The 20,409-nt window shown below is 40.3% G+C and overlaps 1 protein-coding gene across 1 annotated transcript in view; it reads left to right on the top strand.

Annotated features, from left to right (window-relative positions):
* The window catches only part of Mcc (MCC regulator of WNT signaling pathway), a 376,902-nt gene that overhangs the window by 51,425 nt on the left and 305,068 nt on the right, over positions 1 to 20,409 (top strand). Inside the window, exon 2 of the mRNA XM_036204583.1 lies at positions 681 to 925. Within this exon, the coding sequence (XP_036060476.1) occupies positions 681 to 925 (245 nt within the window). The remainder of the gene's footprint in view (positions 1 to 680; positions 926 to 20,409) is intronic.

The following is a 20,409-nucleotide window of genomic DNA, read 5'->3' as shown; positions in this document are numbered from 1 at the left end:
AATCAGAAAAAGCCAGAGGTAAATGAAAATTACTTCATCAAGATTAAGTGACACTTGACAGAAATACCAAGATGAGCTGTGGTCCAGGAAGCTGAAAAGCAAGATTGTTAAAACGTCTGTTGTTCTTTGACAGCGGGAATAGGTACAGGCCAACCCACCAATGGCAGAAACAGTGTCTTTCCTATGTTCTGAACACTGTCTTAGAGAGTCACAATGCTATGCTCTACAGGTGTAAAAAAAGAATGTTTAAGTTCTTCAATGTCAAAAGAAATTAAAAGAGAAAGATCAGAGGAACGGGAAGAAAAACAGAAGAGTACAATTTCTGTCAACCTTCTGATGATAGAAGATTTTGTCTAGAAAATTCAAATGGAACAGATTTTTGTTTTGTTTTGCTTGAGAACAGGGTCTTACTATGTAGCTCTAACTGACCTGGAACTCGAATTGTAGATCAGGCTGGCCTTGAATTCACAGAGATCCACCTGCTTCTATTTCGTCAGTGTTGAGATTAGTGGTATGAGCCCACACACTCAGCCAGATGATTTGGTACACTACCACTTTTCTGGAAGCGATGAGAAAGCTTAAAATCTGCAGTAAATGCATTTAAGAAACATGATATATATTTCATTGACTACTCTCTAGCGCTCCTGACACGTTTGCTTTTGTTCACCCACCTCCTGCAGGAATGACTTGCTGATGGTCTGCCGACAGCTGAATATGGAGGAGTCGGTGGCTGAGATCATGAAACAACTGGGCACACATGAAAACGGGAAGATTTCCTTTCAGGACTTCACAAGGTGCCACGCGCAGCTTGTTCGAGAAATCAGGAAGGAGGAAGTCGACCTTTCCCTGACGTCAGACAAGTCCAGGATAAAGAAGCTGAGGGATAGGATCGCTTCCTGGCCCATGAGCAGTGACAACACTCTGGGTAGGTCTAACCAAATGTCTGCGTGATCATGCTCCTCTGTCCCTGCTATACTATGTCCAAGTGGCCTCCCCAGTCTCCTACCCCACTCACATGGAACTTCCCCCCTGGCCACAGTTTCTCTACAATGGCCTCAGGCTTCCTGGGTTTTTTTTTACCCCAAGTTCAGTTCTCATATTTTCCAACTGTCATGATGCTTTGAAGTGGTTCTGGAGAGCCAAGTGTGATGCCTAAGGTCTGTAATCCCAGCACTTGTGAGGCAGAGGCAGGAGGGTGGTGAGGTGGAGTCCAGTCTGGGTGATATAGTAAGACCTTATCTGGGGGTGCGGTGTGGCAGAGAACCAGCAGTGAAAAAGCCTGGGAAGGACTAATGGCATTAGTAGTCCTAGGAACTGTTGAGGTCTCCTTTGCTCAGTGTAAATTTGTTTAATTTGTTTAAGTTCATTTCTTTTTTTTTCTATAGCTAATTTTCCTTTTCATGAATGTTTATAATTTCTTCTGGGAGAAGACAAGCAATTAGAAAGAAAGTTCTTAATGCTTTTAATAATTACTGAACCTGGCTGATAAAAATATAATTTCTTACTCATATTTTAGAGTACTCAGCTATATATATGTATTTTTTAAATGTTTGAAATTTTACACAACTAAAAAGAAAAGAGGCATCTTGAAAAATGGATGGAGAGCTGGGTGGTGGTGGTGCACACCTTTAATCCCAGTACTTTCGAGGCAGAGCAGATGGATCTCTGTGAGTTTGAGGCCTATATATTGATTGAGTCTATATATAGATTTAGTATTAGGACAGCCACAGCTACACAGAGAAACCCATCAAAACAAACAAACAAATAAACAAACAAAAATGTAGATGAAATAAAGGGACAGAGAAAAACACCTTAACTTTATATATACAGTTTGTTTGTTTTAGACCAGGTTGGCCTTGAACTCACAAAGATCTGCCTGAATGCTTCAACTAAAAGTGTGTACCACCATGCCTGGCCCTTCAGGAATTTATTTTTTTAACCTAGAAATGCTCCTAGATGTTTTCTCAGTTTCCTGTTTTGATATGTGTAACAACTCACAAGAAAGCGCCAATTATGTTGCTTGCCCATCATTTGTTTCCATTAACGTGGGGAACTGTGTAGTGCTCTACCACACAGAGGGATGGGGGAGAGAGATCCAGGTCAATGTTCCTGAGGATGCATCCTGGTAGCTTTGTTTTTGTTAATTTTGATCCAAGATAGTTATCTGGGAATAGAAACCTCAACTGAGAAGAATGCCCCCATCATATTGCCCATGGGCAAGTCTGTGGGGAATTTTCTTGATTACTTATTGACTTGCGAGAGTCCAGCTCACTGGGGGCAGCATTGTCTGCAGGCAGCTGGTCCTGGACTGCCTAAGAAAACAAAATGAGCAAGCCTTGGGGAACCAAGCTGATAGGCAGTGTTCCTCCACTTCAGTTCCTGCCTCCAGGTTCCTGTCTTGATTCCCCCTGGTGCTTTTCTTTCATGATGGACTGTATGTAAGCTGTAAGATGAAATAAGCCCTCTCCTCCCCAAATTGCTTTTGGTCATGGTCTTTATCACAGCAGCAGAAAACAAACCAGGGCACAGTGAGATCGTTAAAGCATTATTATTGAGTCACTAACACAATAAAAATGTCATATTACTACTAGGCATTACTACCATAATGGATTACACCGCAGTGCCAAAGGCAATTGCAGTAATGTATGGGCTCTCAGCAAAATTTGTGGGAATATTTTATTTTGAAATTTTTTCTTGATATCAAAGTAATATATATTCATTATAGAGAATGAGGTGGGGAAAGTAGACAGAAGAACATAAAATCTATCTCATTCTCACCATACAGGAATACTCAACGTTGTTGTATTTGGTATACTGGCTTCTGAAGTTTTACTTGGTTTCTGTCTCTCCAATTTTGTCTCTGTTTCTCTCTCTCTCATTATCTCTCACACTGTCTTCTCTACTGTGTCTGTGCGTGATTCATTCATTTATTTATTTTTCTTCCTTCCCTCCTCCTTTCCTTCCTGCCTCCCATTTATTTGATATTGAGGACTGAACCCTGAGCTTTGGTTTGGTGTTTTAAAGTTTTTCCTTTCATTTCATCATACTTTTATATAGTTTTTGAAGGCACAATCTGCAGTGACATAAAAGACACCAAATAAATATTAAATGAAGGAATGTAATTATTTCATTCTGCCTAGCTTCTTTTTCTTTCTTTCTTTTTTTTTTCTTTCAGGAACCTAGATTTCGTGTATAAATACATGAACACACATTTTGCATGTGTGTGGGGTTGGTGGTTAAGTAAGCCATGCAACATTTCAATAATTGAATGTTATAGAGTCATTAAAACAACAAATAAATTTATTTTCAACCTGAATATGGACTGTTAAAAAGCCTTTTGTTCTGTTCTGTTCTGTTTTCTGAGACAGGGTCTGACTGTGTAGCCATGGCTGGCCTGGAACTCACTGTGTAGACCAGGCTAGCCTTAAACATAGGTGCTCCTCCTGAGTCTGCTTGCCCAGTGCTGGGTTTATGGGTATGTGCCACCACAGGAGACTAACATTTATTCCAATCTGGTAGAAGCTTATGCAAATTCTGAAAGAGAAATTTGAAAGAATTGATGGTAACATCACATTGATTTTATCATCTCACTAGATTGGCTCAACCATAGAAAAGGCTGAACAATAGTTTTCATTCAGCCTTTTGATATAAATGTATATCCTTGAAAGAGAAGAGGTCACGGAGAAGAGATGAATCGTGACACATGTCATGAGTTGAGAAAGAACCCACAGCTGTGAAACCCCTTACCAGTTTATTCTTGTTGTTGACGCTTTAGAGTCCATGTGTGAATCTTTTTGTCACTTGTATTGTCAACATAACACTCTTCAGATCATCACTTAAACTCTCTGTGCCTCTCCTTTCTCAAGTGTAAACTGGGGGCAACGATTATTTGCAGGGTCAGGAGTTAACACGCATATGCAACCACATGAAGCAAGGCCTGGCTCCTGCTGAGAACCGAATACAAGCATATTGGGCCATTGTGTATTACTTTGGGGGAAATACTGAGACAAGATAGATTTCTAAAGAAAAGGAAGTTGTAAAATGATTAGAAAATTTCTTAATAATTAAAAAGAAAAATAAAATAAAAGAAAGTTTGTTTAGTTCACAGTTCTGATGGTTCTAGTGCCTGCATCGTGCTCTTCCCTAGATGTTTCCATTTGGTCCCATGGTTCGACACATGTATGTGTTAGTGCCAGTGATGTGTGTATATGTAACCATGGGGATAAGGTAGAAGCTGTATGCATTCCTGCATCACTCATAGACACCCAACCTTAATACAATAAAAACTAACTTGTTCCCTTCTGCACACCCCTCCACTCTGACCTTCCTGCTAGTCTTCCAATTTATCAGACTCAGACAGCCTCCCCTGACCTCCTCTGACCATGTTTTCTGCAAATTTATACCATGATTGACTTTTTTTTTAAAATTCAGACTTTGGCTAACTGACGGATCAACAGGACTGCCTTTCTCAAGCTAAAGCTGCTGCCTCATTCATGTTTTCTGATTTCATGCCCACTAACTGCATATTGCAAGGCCTTATCTGACATTAGAGTATGAATCTACCTGAACATGTAGTTACCGATTTCTCTGAATACAGCTTCTCTTAGACTGCTAATGAACTTGCCTGTCTTTTATGTTTCAATACTCCAGCACTATGACAGTTAATATTAGTTGTCAAGTTAATAGGATCTAGAATCCTTTAGGAGTCAAACCTCTGGGTGTGCCTATGGGAGACTTTCTAGAAGACTCAGTCTGGTTAGAACCATCCCATGACTTGGAGTCCTGTACTGAAACAGAAAGATAAAGCGGGCTGAGCCCCACAGCATCATCTCTGCTTCCTGACTGCAAGGGCAGTGTGATCAGCTGCCTCAAGTTCCTGCCACACCGTCCTGCCATGGTGGGGTGCATCCTCAAATTGTGAGCCAAAGATAAATCCTGTCTTCCTTAATTTACTATTTTTTCAGGTACTTTGTCACAACAATAAGCACAACTAATGGGGACACTTAGGACAGTTCCTGGCTTGTGGGAGATGCTTGATACAGGATATTAAATGAAGGAATGAATGTGGACTGCACTGTGAGCATGCTCCTTCAGGGGTATACAGAAGTGCAGTGTGCAGTTTCAGACACTTGCAAATTTACAGTTTGATTGTAGAGAAAAGGAAGAGCATGAGAAATTAAATGACAAGGCTGGAGGTGGAACCCAGGACCCTACACATTCTGGGCAAGTAGTCTACCACTGAGCTACATCAGTCCTAGCTCAGATTACAAAATGTGAGATGCTGCACTTATACAGTCTGTAACCAGAGCTGAAAAATACTATGAATATGAATCTTAAGAAAATGTGGAGATTTTACCTGTGGCTAATAGATGGAGAAAAACAGAAAGAACGTTGGGCTGTCATGAGAAAAGCCTAAGAAAAAGTCTGGTTGCATGATTAACTGTCAGAGAAACGTTATTGTGGGCTCTGACTTTTCACAGTACATCCACGGCAGGGAGTCGAGTTGGCAGAAAAAGAACTGTCAAAACATTACATGCTCAACTTGGAAGAGGAATTTCAATGGATTCATTTATCCCAAGTGTTCTCTTGGAATGATGATTTCAAGGGATGATCATAAATATTATGAGAAGAAAGAATTCCTTTGTCAAGGATTTTGAAAAGTTTGGGTTAACGCAGATTAATAGTTTTCTTTACTGCAAGATATTTCAGAGTCTTTAATGTGCTAATGCTTCTTGGGACTCTCCAGGAGAGGAATAAAATGCATCACAGTTTCCTAGCTTAATTGACCATAGATTTTTTTTTAACTCACAGAGCATTCCCTACTCAAATATACTTTGGGGAAAAATTAAAATACCAGAACAACTAGGAATTAATACATTTTCATATCCACTTAAAGTCATCTTAAAAATAATATTTTAAAATCTTTTTGACTAACAGATACCAGCTGTATAGTTTGATAGTTATAGCAGCAACAATAACAAATGGTTAAATTTAATAATATTTACTGTGTGCACCAGATGACTTTTAGGCAATTGACTTGTATTATGTACTTGAAAGATACAATGTTACCACTGAGTTTCTATGGGATTCAGGGTGGGTGCTTAATTATTCTTTCTGATATATATATATACATATACATATATATATAAGAAAGTATTAACTGAAGTTAGAGCATCAATATGTATATTATAGTATAGTTGGAAGATTTAGTAAGCTACCACCTGTAAAGATCTTATTCAGTGCTTACTCACACTAGGCTTTCAATAAGCGAGAGGTCCTATAGGATCATTACTGTACTCCCAAGTTAACAACAGGTTCCTCCTTTTGTAAAGGAGAAAAAGTCTCTAAGTCACAGAGCAAAAGTGTGAAGAATACTGAGAAGTTGTGTGTTAACAGAGATGATTCTCTGAGTTCCTAGCAACTTTAGTGTTTAGACAAGAGTTTCATGTAGCCCAGGCTGTCCTTGAGCTCACCAAGTAGCTAAGGGTAACCCTTTGATCCTCCTGCTTCTGCCTGTGAGTGTTGGTATAATAAGTATGTGCCACCCAGTAATTGTAACAAGACTTTGGATAACCAAGATGCAAATTAGAATGAGCAATGTTGTCTGGAGCCACTCCAAGAAATTACAGGTACATGGTCCCCAGGTTCTTGAGGACGGATTTGAGGGCAACTCATGTTAGTTCAAGCCCATTTATTCAACATCAAAGTGACGACTAGTCGGCTACGTGAAAACAGCTGTGGGTTTTCTGTACCCTACCTGGATTTCCTTCTCCCCAGTGGACAGTTAAAGGCTGTAGATCGCTCTGGGGAAGAATAGAAGAAAGGCTAACAGTAAAAATCTTATGTATTTTAGTAAGGTCCCTCGGAGGGATCCTTCATTCAGGAGCTCCGAGTCTGCAAACTGGCTCAAGTCTGGGCATTGATTCACAGGCTGAGATTCTTATCGCTACAATCCAATGTCGCCTTTAAAGAAATATTTATAAATTTGTCTACTTACACAGATCAAACAAAAACATTAGGAAGCTTCTTATCTCTTCCATTCTTGAAAACATCATGAGCGATGAGCCAACCGAAGGCTAACCAAAGCCTTTAGTCATCACCCAAGGCACTTTGCCTGTGCCTACAGTGGTAACTACCCTTGCTTTCGCTAGTCAAGTGCTGCCACCTGGCCCCGGCTATTTCGGAGTCCAACTGAACCCACTGTGTTGAACACATCCAATTATGCAGCAGCATCTCCAGCCCTAAGAGCCACCATAAGAAAAAGGGTAACGACAAAGCACTTCAAACGTGCTGGGGTTCCTCTCACCATTTTTTGTCTTAAAGTATTAGCAAAGGGGCGTGGTTTCTAGGCCTTCCCATTATGGAGGATTCCGTTTTGCACAGCACACCCACGTTAGCTTTGCAGTTTTCCTGAGCCATAAGATTCCTTCATAACACCACGCTAAGTAATACCAGGTATCTCCAGCTCCTTTTTAGTAGGCTGTTTTATGACAAATGCTTCAGCCAACCAATCAAACAAACGTTTGATACTTTTTTTTAAAAGTGTGAGATTCCATACTAAACCTAGAATCTTCATTCATTGTGCCAATACCAATAAACCCTGTCTGACGCAGTTTTATGTACCTTCCACCATTATCTCATACCCTTAAAATGTATCCCCACACATATTACCCATATTACTTCTGTTTGAATGAATCAGCAAATTCATTAAGCTCTTTAGTGGTATGGTACAACTCCTTGGAGACTGCCCTTGCCTTAAGTCTGGTTATAGGTCTAGAGGCAACTATTCATAGGCACTGGGGACATAAATATTGTCATACCTGGCTGGCATCTCCTTCAGGGAAAGTCATGGCCGGTTTGACAGATAATGAAGGATTAGTTCCCTCCGAAAAGGTGGAGAAGGCAATATTACAAGGAGGAGTGGGTGGGAGTGGGGCTGCATCTTATGGTAAGGATGGAGAGAGAATTCCTCAGGTTAGATAAATCTTCAGAGGATGAAGGTTTTTAAGCTCTCAGGTCCAGTAAAGTCCTTTTACACATTTCCACCTTAAGTTATAGGGCCCTACTCCTTACCAACTGGTGTTCCTACTTTAACCATCAGTACTATTTGTGACTTGGATTTTTTTTTGTGACATGAACTTTTGCTGTGAGTCAACTTACCAGCTTGAGTTCTATGGATGCTGGGGAGAAGATGCCCTTCTAGGATACACTCAGAAACCTTGGGACTTCATGCTGGAGAGAAGATGTTTGCCCAGGCCACACTTTGAAACCTTTAGACTTCATACTACTTGGGAGCTGGTTAGCATTTTCACTGAGTTCATACTTTTCATTTGTCATTTTATTGGAGCGTCTCAAAGCAGCTAGCTTGTCCTTTTTCTTATTTCTTTTCACAAACTGTCAAAAGCTTTATATATAGAGTCACTAAATTCCTTGTTCCCCACCATAAGCCCTTCAAATATACATATATATACATATATGTATGTATGTATGTGTGTGTATATGTATATATATATATATATATATATATATATATATATATTTGGTTTTTTGAGAGAGGGTTTCTCTGTGTAGCTTTGTGCCTTTCCTGGATCTTGCTCTGTAGACCAGGCTGGCCTCGAACTCACAAAGATCCGCCTGGCTCTGCCTCCCGAGTGCTGGGATTAAAGGCGTGTGCCACCAACGCCTGGGCCTTCAAATATTTCTAACCATTGGTTTTTCAGTGGTCTCCATGCTACCAGAGGAATCTTCAGTCAACTGTAGGTATCATCAAATCGCCTGTTCCAGATTTAGGGTGGATCTTCCTACCTAGAAGGATCCAATAAAGAAAATTCCTAATAGGTATGTCCAGCTGCTTGGGTTTTAGTTGATTCTAGATGTAGTCAAGTTGACAACCCAAATTAGCCATCCCCTATTTCTCACAAATATTCATCTAATCTTGATGCAGTTTTCCAGTCAATATTACTCTTACATTCATTTTAAATTTTTTTCTGTGTTCATAAATTATTTTCTAATTCTTAAAACAGTTTAAGACAAGAAGGCATTTTTCATTCTAATTGGATTGGCCTAAAATATAAAATTCTGGCTACAAATCAATGTCAAAAGTGATTTAAGTCCCCTCTGAGCACTGAGTGAGTAATTAACAATTAGCAGAGAAGTCTGGGCAACTGGACCCCACATGGCTGCATTCAGAGTTTCACATGCCATCAGTCTTTCATATTGGTGACTCAGCCTATATTCCCCTGGAATGGCCTTTCTTCTTGGGTCCCTTTTTATGGCCTCTAGGAAGCTCAAGCTTACACTCATCCTGGGGTAACATGAAAAAAAAGTGATTTTTCTCTTCTAAACCATTATCATAATAGTACTGGAAATTGGTTTCACTGGCTCTTCTTAGACCTACCTGTATACTTGAAAATTTTACTCTAGCCAGGCTTGGATTACAAATTGTCAAATGTTGGTGGGGTGATGTTGTATTACAATATGGACTGAGAGTTGCAGAAAAGGTTCGAGACGTCAAGGTCCTGTCACTACCGGAAGGAGGATGGATGCTGAGCGTGCAGAAATAACAGATGTCCACCATACGGTCTTACAATGTAAATCTTGCCTCCTTTCTCCTCTTTGTGTATGTCCTCCCACAAGCCTCAGAAGGTTATAATAATGATGGATAGTGCTGATGTATTTGCATATGTAATTGGGAACTGGAAGATACCTGTTTTTCATGTCATACAACCAACCAAATTACTACATGTTCTAGTGAACAAGTGGACATCCTATGGCTTGTGTGCTTTTGTTCTATCCTGTGCATGCATCATCATCTTGAATCATGTGTGTTCAATTGTTTACTTCTATTTTCAATCTTATCTGGTAGATTATGAGTTCTGGGTAAATAGCAAAGAGCCTTGCACATGGCAAGTGATCAGTGAGTAACTGATCAATAAAGGAGAATATCAGTAAACAAGACTGTTCGATCCTGACAACACTTAGACTCAGGCATGGCAACTGTGGTGGTTTGAATAGGAATGGCCCCCATAGGAATGTTTGGTCATTAGTGAGTGGTATTACTTGGGCAGGACTAGGAGGTATGGCCTTGTTGGAGAAAGTGTGTCATTGGCCCTGGGCTTTGGGATTTCAAATGCTCAAGCCAGGTCCAGTGACTTCTCTCTTTCTGCTGCCTGAGGATCAAGATATAGAATTCTTGGCTCCTTATTCAGCACCATGTCTGCCGGTGTGCCAATATGCTTCCTGCCATGCTGATAATAGACTAACCCTGTGAAACTGTAAGCAAGCCCCAAATTAAATACTGTATTTTACAAGAGTTGTCATGCTCATGGTGTCTCTGCACAGCAACAGAAAACTAGCTAAGACACAACCACTTGTAATTTATGGTCAACCATAAACACAGATTTCTTTGTGGGTTTTGTTTTTTATTGGCTTGTTGTTTTGAGACAGGATATTGTAGCCCAGACTGGTCTCAAATTTATGATACTCCAGCCTTTGTCTCTTGACTGCTGATGTCATAGTCAGGTGCTGTCTACCTAGCTGGGCTTCTTGCTTTGAGGTACAGCTAGTCTTTCAAAGTAAAAACATCTGTGTTTGGGTCTGGGCAATTCTTATCAATGAAATGTCTCTGAGTAACAATTTATAGCTCCATATTCATTTCTTTTCAAATCTGTTCTTACTCTGAGGCTGTATTCTTGGGCTAGACGAAATCAAACACGACAAGACTGATGTCCCTTCAGATAGTATCTAAGAAGTACCTTCACAATGATCCTCTCTCCTTAGTTGACTAAAGCAGTCTGCAGGGTTAATTGAAAAACACAACCACAGCATTTGACAGCTCTTCTCCAGAGAGAGAGAATTCTTTTCCTCAGTCACTGAATCTAGGCTGGCTTTGTCATTCACTTTCGCCAGTAGAATGTCACAAGTTGTAGGAAATTCTACAAAGGCTAGTGCTGAGGGTTCAGAACCCTGGCCGTGTTCTCTTGCATTTCTTGAAATGCTACTGCCACCATGAAGGTAAGTCTAAACTAGACTAACAAGTGAGAGAAGACCACACAGAAAGAGGCTAGGATGGCTAGTTTTATGTCACCTTGACAGAAGCAAGAGTTAGTAGAAGAGGGAACCTCAATTGAGAAAATGCCTCTGTAAGGTTAGGCTGTTGGCGATCCTGTCGGGCATTTTCCTAATTAGTGAGTGATGGGGGAGCGTGCAGTTCATTGTGGGTGGTGCCACCCCAGGGCTGGTAGACCTGAGTGCTATAAGAAAATAGGCTGAACAGACCAAAAGGAGCAAACCAGTAAACAGCATCCCTCCTGACTGCATCAATTCCTGCCTCTAGATTCTCACCTGGTCCGAGTTCTGACCTTGGCTTCCCTCACTGGAATGTGACTCAGGATATTTAAGTAAACAAACAAACAAACAAACAAAACCTTTTGCCTCCAAATTGCTTTTGGTCATGGTGTTTCAACACAGCAATAGTAACCCTAACTAGGATAGAGGCCCAGCTAACCGGAAGAACAAAATCCCCCAACCAGTGAGTGCAGACATCTCAGTCTCTGTAGCACCAAACCATTAGCATGCTGTAAATCATTACATTATTGATCTCAGATGGGGCTAGCCAAAGTATCACCCACATAAGCCTGGTCTAAACTGTTGGCCTGGGAATTAAGACAAATGATTAATTGTTCTCTTAGGCTGCCGAGTTTTATACTGGCTTGTCACGGAGCAGTAGATGAGGTATGCATGAGAATTATCCTTTAGAAGTCTGTGAAATTAGTAGGAATCAAGATGAAAGGTATGACTACAACTAATAGAGCATTAAAAACCATCCAGTGGAAAATGGGTGATGCCAAGAAAATGCATTAAAGGAGACGAGAAAGAACCACCGTCAGAGGCAATGACGACTATGGAAAGGCTGAAAGCCAAAGTGAACATTCTGGAAGTAACGGCAAAGAAACGTAAGGATGGAGAGATGAAGGAACATGCCCAGGTTGCAGCAAGGACTCCGAAAACTTTACTAGAAAGTTTCACCGGTCATTAAATTAAGTTTCCTGTGCCTCATAATAAAGCCCGTGGCCATCTAAGGACTCCTGGCATTGGTTCAGGATGAAGGAATCTGAAAGCCTTAAGATGAAAATGTTCGCTTTCTCAAGCATTGAGTTAACTGATGGTTTGGTGGGAAATTGCACCCATCAGCATTTTTTTCTTTCAAACCTGGATTAAAGCAAACGCTGACATATAGGGAGTATCAAGAATTCAAGTGAATTTCTAAGATAAGGCACGAGGCTTCAAAAAAAAATTAGCTTGGAGGTGATTGCATTTGTCTCCTGGACTCCTTGATTCTCTTTCTGCCTCTGGTGGGCTTTAGTGGAAAAGATTAGGATGCTCTGTGGTGAAGGATCCCTGCAAAGCACAAACCTCAAAGCTATGTCTCTTCTGCTTTGTCATTGTTGGCCTTTGAGGTATCTTGACGTTAGAGCTTGCCATTGCTTTGATACCAGGCAATGACTTAAAAACCCATTTGAGTCAAGGAGGAAAAAGAATCTGAGGCTGCCCAGCCACTGTTAAGATGGCAGGAAAGGCATTTTTAGGATTAACTGACGGATGCAGTACTTTAAGTCATGTGAGTGACGTGAGTGTATGTGTGAGTATGTGCAAATGTATTCAGACAGGAAAGTCCAGAGTATCCAGGGGCAGTTTAAGAGAGCGACAAACCTTGCTTTCAAATTATGAGCATAATTAAGGAATTAACAACAATATCCTTAATAAAGTTTAAGGCTTTTGGAACCAGCATGATCAGTAGCATCTATATTTTGATTTTCATAACCAAGAGATAATATGGAGCAGTAGACTGGGACATTTATTTAGATTTAGCTTAAGTCATGCCATCTGAGGAGAGACTAAGAGATCTTGTGAAATGAAGCAGGAGACTCTGACCCCTCCCTCACTCCTGACCCACTAACCTATCTTCACTAATTATTTGAGGTGTTGTGGGTTCTCAGGTACTTGAATCTACATACTAAAATATAAGTGCAAAACATCTGGTGAATGTAAAGCTAGATTACTTTGACCTCATCTAAGTACTAATAAGAGTCAGATGTATGTATGATGCTTATCAGAATTAAAAGTTTGTTTTCAGTCTATTCAAAGTTCACTTATTTCTTTTTAAGTGGCTCTTCCTAGTGTGGGCATTAGATTCTGTATTTATGATGTCCATTTTCATTAATGGTATACTGGATGTCTCTCTATTTTGTGTTTACTGCATAAATGCGTAAAAAGGAAAATTATAGGACAATATAAAAGAAGAAAATGCACCTCTTTTTTTAAACTTCTGAGTAGGCCCTATTAGATCACTTGCGTCTCAAATATTCCTTGAGATGCTGACTATTTTACATTTGTCTTGTAGATTGCTTTCCTGTGTGGTTTAATGCTCTCTGTAGCAGTGTAAATTCTTTTAAAATGATGTCTCAGGTAGTACAAACTGGTACTAGAATTCCTCTCCTTCTTTCTTTTATCAGCCTCTTTCTCCCTGCTTTGTGCTGGCTTGTCTTTGGATGCTAGCACTTTAGCTATTTCCTGGTGGCATTTGTTTTAGCCAGCAGAAGTGAAAAAGTTCATGAGAATCCAGGTGTGTTATCTCAGCTGTGAATCTGGCATGAAAGGCACTAGTATTAGCTGTGTTGATGAGATCTTTTGGACCACAAGGAAGACAGTAAAACCGTTCACCTATTTTCTCTCTCCATCACGATTTAACTGAAGCAATTCATTAAGTGTCACTGTTTTTATGGGTTGTTGAAGCCATTCCAATTTCAGTGGCAGTGATACAACTTGGCATAATTTTAGATGCTTTTTTGTTTTTTTCATGGAAGAAAATTGATTACTGGCCGAGATAAAGGCTGGGTCTGCTCACAGAAACTGTTTGGTTTGGCTAGACTGCTCCATTGTCCATTGTTCATTCTGGAGAATCTGCCAATCACCATGCAATCACTGAGCCTTGGGAAGGGTTTGTTTTCCTTCCTTCTTATCTCCTGTAAGAGGACTGCAGATTCTTTGGAGAACACAGATGAAAGAGCATTAGTAAATGACTGTTTAAGTCAGTTCAATTTATATTGCTGTTTTGAAAGACTTTTGTATGGCTTCCAGTTGATCCATTTTAGCTTGCTGTATACAAGAAAAACTTTTTTTTTTTTTTTTTGCTTGTAGTTGAAGTATCATTGACTCTGGTACCTTGCATGCACATTAAGGTCTCATTTTAGAGATGCGTATCTGTCAGTTCTAAATCATTTTTTTTTCCTGCAAAAATGAGCATACCAGCTTTCTTGCTTGGTATTTATAGGGCCACCTCTGATGTATAGGACTTCAGATTTAGAGTACTTTGCTAAACATTTGCCCTTGATTACAAGATTATATTCCAGAGGCTCTGTTAATGTCTCTGAGTTTCACCCTCTGTATAGTGTAGTTTGGAAATCTGCAGGACTGGGTGTGATATCTTAGGTCATAGTTAGAGGCAGGGACAGACAAGAACAGGAACAGGACTGGGGCTTCTATAGTAGATGTCCTTCTAGCACACTGCTGTGCTCTTTCTCTATAGCTCTTTGGCTGTATGAACAAAACCTGAGAACTGAAGACTTTAAAATTACTTGTGTGTGTGTGTGTGTGTGTGTGTGTGTGTGTGTGTGTGTGTGTGTGTGTGTGTGTGTGTGTGTACACATACATACACACATATATTTCAACACTTAAGAAAAATGAAATTTTAGGAAGATGGGGGGAATTCTGAAATATTATAGTAAGCAAGATAGCCAGACTCAGAAAGATGCATGTTTATGTATTTTCTCTGATATGCAAATCCTACCTTCAAATTGTTCGGTTTCTGTGTTTCAGCTGTGCTGAGTATCTGCAGAGGCCAGGAAACAGGAGAGGACCATGGTGAGTTGGACGAGGGGGAAGAGGCCTTGAAGAGGGGATAGTCAGACACAAGGGATATGAAAGTGCAGAAGGGGCAGGGGATGCAAAGAAAGGTTTGAACATTGGCAGGGGAACATGAGTAAGATAAGTGAGCTTTACCCTCACAGTCTGTTACTTCAGTTTCTTTCCTAGAAATACTTTTGTCCTCCTTTAAAACCCAAATACCAGGGAAAAGACAGCTCGGTGCTTACGAGCACTTGCTGCTCTTGCCGAGGACCTGGGTTTGGCTCCCAGCTCCCAGGTCGTGGCTCAGAATTATCTGGAACTCCACTTCTAGAGAGTCTGATGCCTTCTCCTACACCAAGCTCACATGTAGTGCACTCACATATTTGCAGGCAAAACACTCATGCACAGTAGAAATAGAACCAGAGAATGTATTCATCTTTATCAGCTCTTTATTGTGTATGTTCCAGAAATGATTAAGATTTATAACTGATTCAAACTCAGAAGAGAAAGAAGAGAACATTCCAGAAGGGCAAAGGGAGAAGGAGAGCAGTGGGAAGGCTGAGGGAAGGAGAGGGGTAAATGCTCATGAAATCTCATTTTCCTGTTTGCTTTTACCTTAAAAAGAATAAGGAAAAAAACCCTGTTATCAGGGGCTGGAGAGATGGCTCGGTGGCTAAGAACACTGGTTGCTCTTTCAGAGGTCTTGGGTTTGATTCTTAGAACCCACTTGGCAGCTCACAGCAAAATGGCACCTGCAAAGCAAAGAACAGTAAAAAGTCCCATTGCTCACTCACACACCAGGGAGTGTGCAGCGGAAAGGACAGAAATAAAAATAAGTATGTCTTTCAGAAGGAGGAGCAAAGGGGTAAGGGAATAGAGCACAGATGGGAGCATACAAGAACAGTTGTAGGGTGTGATGTTCATCGCTGAAATAATAGTTTTGAAAGGGCAAACACACAGGAGAGAGGGAATAAATTGGCAAAATGGCCCACAATCTCCTTCAAACGGCAAGGCATGCTTCTTGATATACAGGGCTCCTAATGTACAACAGAAAAGATGGCTCAGCAGGTAGAGATGCTTCCCGCCAAGCCTGACAAATTAAGTTCAACCCCCAGAAATAATATGGCAGGAGGAGAAACCAAGCCCAGCAAAGCTGTCTTCTAACCTCTGCACGTGTGTTGTGGCACTCCCCTGACCAAATAACACTTTAAAATACTTAGAAATGAAAGAGAGAATCCTAGTGTAAAAGATGGAAGCTGTCCCATGGCACAGCAAACATTGTGAAATTTCATAATGCTAAAGACAGAAAAGGGAGAGGAAACAGCAGGACTAATGCAAAGGATTACACTCATAGCGGCCCTAATTCTCACAGACAACCATGACACAGAGCAGTAAGCAGTGGCTTCCGAAATGGGGAGAAATTACTTACAATCCAGAATTCCTTGCCGGGGATTAAGCAAGTATAAGGATGCAAGATGCATGATCCATGTAGGTGGTATCTCCAGATACTTACTTCTCATGCTTTCTTACTTAAAAAGCCCTTTGACTTCCAGAGAGAGAGTTAGCCTGGAAAAAAAATCCTTGAAAATATAAGAGAAGGAGAAAGAAAGCATAACCGTCCTTGGAATGGTCCAGGTGGGGGTTCAGGGGAAAAACGTCCAGGAGGGGTTTGCAGAGTAAATTTGATGAAATAATCTATATATTGTAAATTACTGAGGGATTCATTTAACTGGCCAAGAACCAGCAGTGTGACTCACAAAAGAGAAACTAAACCAGTGAAATTAGCAAAAAAATTATTAATTTGATGGAAAATGGGAAGCCACTTTGAAACAATTAAAGAATTATGGCCCATCTGTGAATATATAGTTTCAGTACCATTGGGTTTTTTGTTTGTTTGTTTGTTTGTTTGTTTGTTTTCAAGACAGGGTTTCTCTGTGTAGCTTTGTGCCTTTCCTGGAACTCACTTGGTAGCCCAGGCTGGCCTCCAACTCACAGAGATCTGCCTGGCTCTGCCTCTGGAGTGCTGGGATTAAAGGCATGCACCACCACTGCCTGGCGCAGTACCATTGTTAATGTGCTGTAATTTAAATAGCAAATACTCATTTCTATATAAAGGCTTATGGCTAGATTTCAGCATGTGGACTCCAATACAAGGAAGGCAACTTAAAAAGCTGAGATAAATAATGTTTTAAAATTATCCCTTACTGGGCGTCATGTGGCATGCAAGTCTTCAACCCCAGCATTGGGAGGCAGAGGCAGGCAGATCTTTAAGTTCAAGGCCAGCCTGGTCTACATAGTGAGTTTTAAGATAGCCAAGGCTATGTAGAAAGACCCTCTCTCAAAACCAACCAACCAACTAACAACAACAACAACAACAAAAAAGACCAAACAAAATTATTCCTTTAGCACACGTAATTGCTAGTAAAATAGTAAAGATTTTCTAAAATCTAAGATAATGACAAATTTGGAACATCACGTCACTTTTGCCTTTATGACTGCTGTCAGCATCTGAAAAAATGAATTTTGGATTGTGTCCTTTTTGTGTGACATGAGAACAGAAGGTAAATTCTAGGGTTAGTAAGACATGCCTTTTTATTCAAAAGCTAGGAATATATATTCTATAAGACTAAAGAAAAAGAGCATATCATATATTATCTTCAGAATATTCCAAGAGGAATTGTCTGGAGGTGAGGAAGAAGTTCTCAAAGAGTATTCCCATAGAATCTTCTATAGAATATGAGCAACTTAGTATATTTAACTACTAAATATATAAGGATTATCATACTACAAACAAAAATTAGAATTAAAAATTAGAAACCAGGCTGGAGAGATGGCTTAGAGGTTAAGAGCACCAACTGCTCTTCCAGAGGTCCTGAGTTCAATTCCCAGCAACCACATGGTGGCTCACAACCATCTGTAATGAGATCTGGCGCCTTCTTCTGTATACATAATAAATAGATAAATCTTAAAATAGAAACCTACCAAGAGTTTGTTATTGGCATTAATGGATGAAGAATATATGGTGATTTATATTCACTCATGTTCAAAAAGAAAATCTAAGCCTCAGGAGCTGGAGAAACTGTTTAGCCTGTACAATGCTTACCTTGCAAGCAGGAGCTCCTCAGTGTGACACCAGAATCCACACTGAAAACAACAAAACAAAACAAGCAAACAAAACAGTGGTCACATGCACTTGAAATCTCAGCAGGGAGGAAGTGGAGATAGGTGGATTCCTAGGGCTCCCTGTCTAGCCAGTCTATCCTAATCAATGAGCCCCAGGTTCCACTGAGAGAATGTCTTAGAAAACAGGGTAGGCAATCCATAGGGAAGGACACCCGTGTCCTCCACATCCACATGTACATACTCATACAAGTGTATTCTCATACACATACACACACACACACACACACACACATACAAATGTCAGCATAAAAAAATTAGAAGATCAGAAAGATTTGAAAGAGAACCAAATGAGTATCTGGGGGAAAGATATAATGACATAATAATGAAGATACAGTGATATAATAATAACTATAATATAATGATGAAAATGAGCCAACTAAGGGACTGGAGTGGTGACTCAGCAGTTAAGAGAGCCTACTTCTCTTTCAAAGGACCTGAGTCCAGTTCCCAGCAACAATGGACTGTAACTACAGATCAGGGGGATCTGACACCACTGGCCTATAGGGCACTGTAGTCATTTGCATATACTCAAACAGACACACACATAGACATAATTTAAAATAGTAAAATCTTTTAAAGACAACATTAACAAACTGGAGGTGAAGAGAGAGAGAGTGACCTGGTAAAGTTAGAGAGCTCTGTTTAGAGCGTGCAGATTAAAAAACAACATAAAATATGAAGGAGATACTGGGGCCAGGAGAGTTTAGCATATCACCTCGCTAGATTTCCAGAGAAAAAAGAAAGAGAAAAATGAAATGGGGCAGGAAACCCCAAAGACGGTAGGCAGTGTGCCAGAAACAGAAAACAAAACCATATCACAAAAGCACTATTAGAAACAGGCTAATTTCAAAATGGTAAAGCTATGCATTGTAATAAAGATGTAACAACTTAAACTTGTCTTCCCTCAGAGGCCTATGGTCTTCCACATGCAAGCTGGAGAACCAGGGAAGAAGTTCCGAGAATCAAGGGGTTTCCAATACAAGATCTTCAACCCAGAGGCCCTAAGCAGGAAATGATGAATGTTCCAACCCTAGAGGCAGAGTTCCATCTTCCCCTCTATCCGGGTCCTCAGTTGAGTGGTTTGTGCCCACCCACACTGGATGATGGAAGATCTTCCTCACTCCATCTGATGACTCAAAGATTGATTTATTTTGAGCACACACTTAGAGACATGGTCAGACATAGTGCTTTACCTGGTAGATGTCTGGGTACCCCTTAAACCAATCAAGTTGACACCCAAATTTCACCATCATAAATACTCCTCCATAGCACATTGATTGAAGATGAATGATGAAAAGTCAAAAATGCTTTGAATTGGAAGATTTTGAAAATGTCAACTGAAATACCACTTAAACGTTACTGGAGTAAAAGGCTTCCTAGCTCTGAGTGTATATCAGAAAGCAAAAGAAAGTGTTGAGCTGAGTATCCATTCCAAAAAACACTGACGGCAGAGTAAACACACAATAGAAGAAAATATATAATAAAGGCAAGGATAAAATAAAATACTTACTCATTACTCAGGCTGCTTTCTGACTCCGGAATCCTGTTGCCTCAGCTTCCCAGGCAGCCGATACTGCAGCTGTATTCCATGCTGTATGCCATGCTGCTTAGCACAAATCATTGTTAAAGGCAGGTGGGGGTTGGGAAGAATGACTGTTAGAAAGCCAGAATTGATGGCTGAATGGATAAGTTTTGCTAATAAACAGGTAATCCATTACAAATTGTAATCTAGACTTGTGCTCTAGGTGGACATTTAGAGGAGAAAATAGGGATCCCATAGTGGCTGTGTTCCATACTAGACAGAGCTCCTGGACACAGCTGTTGGAAACACCTGGAACTTTGGGTTAGATGTACACAGGGCTAGCCTGAGGTTATTTGCCATGTGAGACAAAGCAAGAGCCGGACATCAACACTCCTGCTTCACACAGGTACAATTGAGTCAAGACTGTGCCGCTAGCCAAGTGTACAGTCCTGTTAGCAGGCCATGGGGCAAAGAGAGGAGATTCCCTAGCCAGTATCAGGAGGGAAGAGGTGGCTGTGTGCTATGGTCATGAACCAAAAAGGACATATTGGGAGCAACTTCCTAAAAATATTGTTAGCATTTTAGAAGAAACGGGCATCTTTATCAGAAAAAAACATTAGTATAAAAGTGATTCATTCAAGAATATAAAATCTGGAAGATTCTATAACAATGAATGAAATTGAAGCAGCAGTTTTAAAAAATCTTCCCACAGGAAATTCTAGGCCCAGACAGCTTCAATGCTGAGATCTACCTAAAGCCCAGCAAATAAGTAATTCCATTTTTATGTACACAGACAC

Source organism: Onychomys torridus, chromosome 13 (genome assembly GCF_903995425.1).
Source record: "Onychomys torridus chromosome 13, mOncTor1.1, whole genome shotgun sequence".
In the NCBI taxonomy this organism is placed as follows: domain Eukaryota; kingdom Metazoa; phylum Chordata; class Mammalia; order Rodentia; family Cricetidae; genus Onychomys; species Onychomys torridus.
The sequence above is the reverse complement of the archived record's forward strand: the minus strand, read 5'-3'. Positions and strand labels throughout refer to the sequence as shown.